Source organism: Littorina saxatilis, linkage group LG2 (assembly GCF_037325665.1).
Source record: "Littorina saxatilis isolate snail1 linkage group LG2, US_GU_Lsax_2.0, whole genome shotgun sequence".
Classification (NCBI taxonomy): Eukaryota; Metazoa; Mollusca; class Gastropoda; order Littorinimorpha; family Littorinidae; genus Littorina; species Littorina saxatilis.
The window spans coordinates 24,461,070-24,466,339 of NC_090246.1; the positions used below are offsets into that span (position 1 = coordinate 24,461,070).

General features: G+C 36.7%; 1 protein-coding gene across 1 annotated transcript in view; it reads left to right on the forward strand.

The window, feature by feature from the left end:
* The window catches only part of LOC138952387 (sodium-independent sulfate anion transporter-like), a 106,517-nt gene extending 101,844 nt beyond the window's left edge, over nucleotides 1–4,673 (forward strand). The window contains exon 19 of the mRNA XM_070324054.1: nucleotides 517–4,673. Within this exon, the coding sequence (XP_070180155.1) occupies nucleotides 517–563 (47 nt within the window). The 3' untranslated portion in view covers nucleotides 564–4,673. The remainder of the gene's footprint in view (nucleotides 1–516) is intronic.
* Nucleotides 4,674–5,270: the final 597 nt, after the last annotated feature.

The following is a 5,270-nucleotide window of genomic DNA, read 5'->3' on the forward strand; positions in this document are numbered from 1 at the left end:
AACCTGACAGAGTTGTGCAAATAATAAAAATGTGGGTTATATACTGTCATTTTTGCTATGAGGTTTGTAGTTTTCATTGTTAAATTTGTAATTGGTGTATATGTAGCAGATGCTCGATCATTGTACACCAAAACTTATGACTCTGATTGTGTTGCGCAAAAACTCTCTAATATTATATGCTTATTTTTATTAAGATACTGTTACAATTTGTCCTTGTTTTCGTATGTGCTGTGCAGTGATATCACTAGAACGAGAAATATGTGACATGCACTACATTGTATAAGAATATAATACAAAAATGTGTACTTATTAATTCTTTAACTGTTTTTCCTTTTTGAAAAATATGATAGGCTTGTTGTCTTAAAAGCAGTGCAGTGCCCAGGATTTTGAGAACAGTTGGACTTCAGCTTTAATTTTTTTTTAAATTTATATTTGTTAAATATGCTCAATTACAGTACCGGGTATAGATTAATGTTTAAGCCCTTATACTGACAGTCTGTTTCTTGCTTGTTTCAGCCCAGTCCGTGTCTGACGAGGAGGAACCCTTCATCGCCCACCTTTAATCCCATACAGAATACTTAACTTGGAAGATTCTGTTGCACCAACGCATACATCAACATTGTGTAAACTTCAACAAGAAAGTCTTTACTTCAACTGTGATTGCATGAATGTGATCCGAGCTAAAGACTTTTACCTTCATCTGCGGCCACAAAGGGAAAACCAAAGACATGTTCCCTCCATTATGAAAAACAGGGAACAATTAATAATGATGTATTCTTGTGTTTGTCTTGTTGTCAATATTGAGGGTAACATGTAGGGTTAGTTTGTTTCTTTGCTGAATGATGTGATGATATATAAGTGTTGATTTTGAAGCAATTGTGTTATTGCTAAACAGCTTTTGTAAGGTCAGTGACTTATAGTGATAGGTATCCCTAAAATTGTGATAAGAAATGCACTGAGATCTATGTTTGTTTTAAATATTCTTTTGGTCTTCAACATCATTTATATAACCTTGATAAGGCTTTTATAAGTCTGTGGTTTTATGTACAGCCAAAAGAATGCCACTTCAGTAGTTGCGGAATTTAATTGACTGACATACAAAATGTAGAGCATATTTTGACAAGAATCACAGGTTTTTTTGACAGGTTCGAATGCAGTTGTCCGTTGATCTTTAGCTGTTTTAAAGATGTCATTGCTGTCATAATTAAGTAATTAACCCTTTCGCTGCCAATCAAAACTTGTGTATGTGCATTCCTGACTGCCAGGGAATATTGGAGTTCGGGGTGTAATAATTCACAAAAAATTCTAGCTCCAAACTGGCAGTAGGTAGGTAAGTAAAACCTATGTTATTTTTAAAGGAAATTGAACCAAGAATCTGTTTTTAGTGTCTAATCATGGAAATGATAATTAGTTTGGCTTATAATGATGTTTAAATATGAACTTTTGAAAAATCAGCCCGGCGCATCTTCCGGTGCCCGTGGATCAAACGCAGGTGGCTGTTTTGCTTGCTCCACGAAAGGATTATAATCACTGTCATCTACCTGTTTCCTACAAATCGTCCGAAAGAAGATCTCCCCCTTCCCCTGTCAGTATCCATAATCATTTGCACCGCCTGTAGCGTCAGTCCGGCTTTGTTTTTCCCTACTAGGGCCCGGTCGACTGTCACCGTTCGCCATTTTGACGAGTCGAGATTTCTCTCCCCTACCCTGTCGCCAAGGCCGAAAATAGCCTTCAGACGCAAAACTGCGTCATCATTTATGTTTATTCATGAGAATGAGGTATCCTTCCAAGCCATTGGCTGCTATTTGTGTGTCAGCAGTGACGTCGTAGCATTTCTGGAAAATTCCTGAACGGAGAAGACGGGTAAACCCGTCCTAATTAAAGGCGCTGCGGCTGCACAAGCGCATGACGGGTATACCCGTCATAAGGCAGTCAAAGGGTTAATGCTTGTCATATTTTTGTATATATCATATATAGCTGAGATGATCGAATCTGTCAGACACAGTTTGTTCAATTAACTCAGGACAATATTTTCTGTTATTATTGTGCTGCCAATACAAAATTGTTTTCTGGTATTACCACACATATTTGTCTTTCTTAATTTAAAAACATTTGGGCTAAATTCAGACAGGTTAATCATGTTGAGTTTGTTAATGGGGGAAAAGCTTCTTCTTTTGGCTATATGCCATCTTGTTACGCCGGTTGAACTATTAAGGTTCAAATGTTATGATAGGAAGTAAAAAAAAAATAATTAAAAAAACTCAAGGGAAGCAACTCAACGGATAGGGAAATAAAAGGAGTAAATTGTTACCCTTTAACAAATTTTGTGTGAACATGACTGTGATGAGAAGGTTGTTTTGAATGCCAATTCCTAGCTAACTAATCACTGAAGATAGAATGTTTAAAAGCTCAGCTAAATCTGTTTTTATTGTAGAGTGTTATGAATTAAATTGTAAGTTTTCATTTGATTAAAAACATATTTAAAGGAGAACAAAATAAATTGGTGTGCAGTGGTACCTGGGATAAGAGGCCCCTCTCCCATGAGAGAACACCTCCTACGAGAGGACACATTATGTTGTATTTGCCTTATATATTAACTTGAATAAATTGTACCTGGCATGAAAGGACACCTGCAGTGTAGGGACACCTTCAGCTCGTCCCAAGGTTATCCTCTTATCGTAGGTACCACTGTACCTTGAGATTGGAAACGACAGCATTTTGCATTGTTAAAGCTTTATATTTTCTGTAATTATATAAATAGTGCTGTGATTTGATGAGATATGACCAGTGGCTGCGTCTGTCTGGCTCATGCAGATACGATACTGTTTTGTTAGAAATATGCATAACGTGTGTTGGTGATGTGTACATATTCTTGTCTACAAGGAATTATTTAAATGTTTATTACCCTTAAATACATGTTTGGATTAATATAATCATGCAGAATTATAAGATTGTAATTGCGGGTCTTTTCATGTTGCACTTTAAAGGTGAAATCAGGTAGATTTTTTTTTTTTTTTTTTTTTTAATTTAAGGAATCAAAGGATGTTGATTATGTGATGAAAAAAATAGTTTTTGAAAATATGGCAAGCTATTAGGGATCCTTCCTAATAGTGGATCAAAGTGAGCATTGAATGTGTCAGATAAAAGGTCACGTTTTGCAAGAGTTTAAAATGACTTGGTTAATTAAGATCACACTGTTAAAAAGATTGTGCACAAGATATTTAAGGCGATGTAAAACTGTACATAAACAAACAATGACACAAAGATTGATCCAAGGGTATTATTATTTCATTTGTTTTCAAGTAAGATCATATAAACTGTAGCCACATTAACTGGAAAGACAAATACATTTGTTTTTTGGTACATATTCTTGTATATCATGGTGTATACCTATAACTGTGTATAAAATGCCAAATGGTTTTGTATTGTGGGTGATTATGAGATGATTTTTGTCTTCCTCCAAAAAGGCAACATGTTTATTTGACGGTACAGCAGTAGCATAATGGGTTATCGTGCAGTTTGATTTAAGAGACAATAGTTCTGAATGCCTCTATAATCAGCTTGTTTGGCCAGAACATTATCTACTGATCTTTTTTCTCTGCTATTAAGAGTATGAAGAAAAAGTGGAATCCTTTCCACATAAATGTGAAAATAATGTGGTTGTCAGAATACATGTCGCTATGTACTTTCAAAATGATAGTGTCTGAATTGAAAAGCATTGTAATGCACAGGCTAGGGTTTCTGACATTTTTGTTTGTGGTGCAATTTGTTTCTTGATAATTATCTTGAAAGAAGTTTATGCAGAGTTAGGTTACTGCTCAAATTGAATGTGTGTGTGTGTGTGTGTGTGTGTGTGTGTGTGTGTGTGTGTGTGTGTGTGTGTGTGTGTGTGTGTGCGTGTGTGTGTGAGTGTGTATGTGTGTTTGTGTGTGTGTGTGTGTGTGTGTGTGTGTGTGTGTGTGTGTGTGTGTGTGTGTGTTCTTGCCAGCTATCGTATGGAATGATTTGAGAAAGATAGGACAGAAAGAGAGCGGGTCGTTTTTAAGATGCAAAAGATGTTTTGTCTGAATATTATCTGGGATCAACATAAGAGATCTCATATCTGACCAATGTCTATTTTGTATGCTATTTTTACAGTGTTTTTGCCTTTATTCGCTGTTTTATCGACAAGCATCTTTCTTCTCACCCCAACCTCACCCCTTATCCTCCATCTCTCTCCCATCCTCGCATGATGTTCAGCTTTTAGCCAGAATCTTTCTTTTGAGGTCAAAAACGTTATTGTGTGCATGAAAACTTGCCAGTATAACCCCAACATCTAAGCCCGAGATAAGGTTGCCAGTACACACACATTTCCAATCACTGTGAGTTACATTTCAAGTTTCATTTGGTTGTTTATGTTCTCTCAGAAAATAAAGAGTTTTGCTGTATTTCTGGTACCGGTACATCCCTGTATAATTTCCCATGCTGGCATCAAATGTACACATCTTTCATTTACATTATATAAACGCCCTGTTTGTATGTATATTTTTAATCATGATCTGTCATATAATGTTTGATGTGTAACTCCTTGTCCCAAAAGAAAACATGCGAGGTGTGTCTGAATTCGTATGAATTTTATACACATTTATATTTGTAACAAAATGTGGCTTGTAATAAAAACGGTATAAATAACAGCCAAGGGTTATAACTTTTAAATATTGTTAACATACTCTTTGTCGGTTTCCCCTTCCTCACTTATTTTGTTGTTGGTGGGGGTGATGATCGATAGAGATGGTGATTTTGGTGGTGGTGGTGGTGGGGGTTTGTGTGTGTGTTTGTGTGTGTCTCTCTCTCTCTCTCTCTCTCTCTCTCTCTCTCTCTCTCTCTCTCTCTCTCTCTCTCTCTCTCTCTCTCTCTCTCTCTCTCTCTCTCTCTGCATTTGTAAACAGGAATCGCTTGACAAGTGGCCCCCTTCATCCCCCCTTTCCTCGTCCTGATATGGCTCTGCGTAGTCGGCTGGACGTTAAGCAACAAATAAACAAACAAACTCTCTCTCTCTCTCTCTCTCTCTCTCTCTCTCTCTCGTTTTTTCTGTGTTTCCATGTGTGTGTGTGTGTGTGACTTATTTCATACGCGCTTCTAAGGACTAGTTGAACCAGGTAATAGGCATGATTAATGTTTGCAACTCCTCAACAGTCTAAGATCTACATGTATACTCGTGTTCTAGCATCTCCACTCAAAACATTTAGACAAAATCTTAAGAAATGTCATTTACAAAGACAACAAGGCTC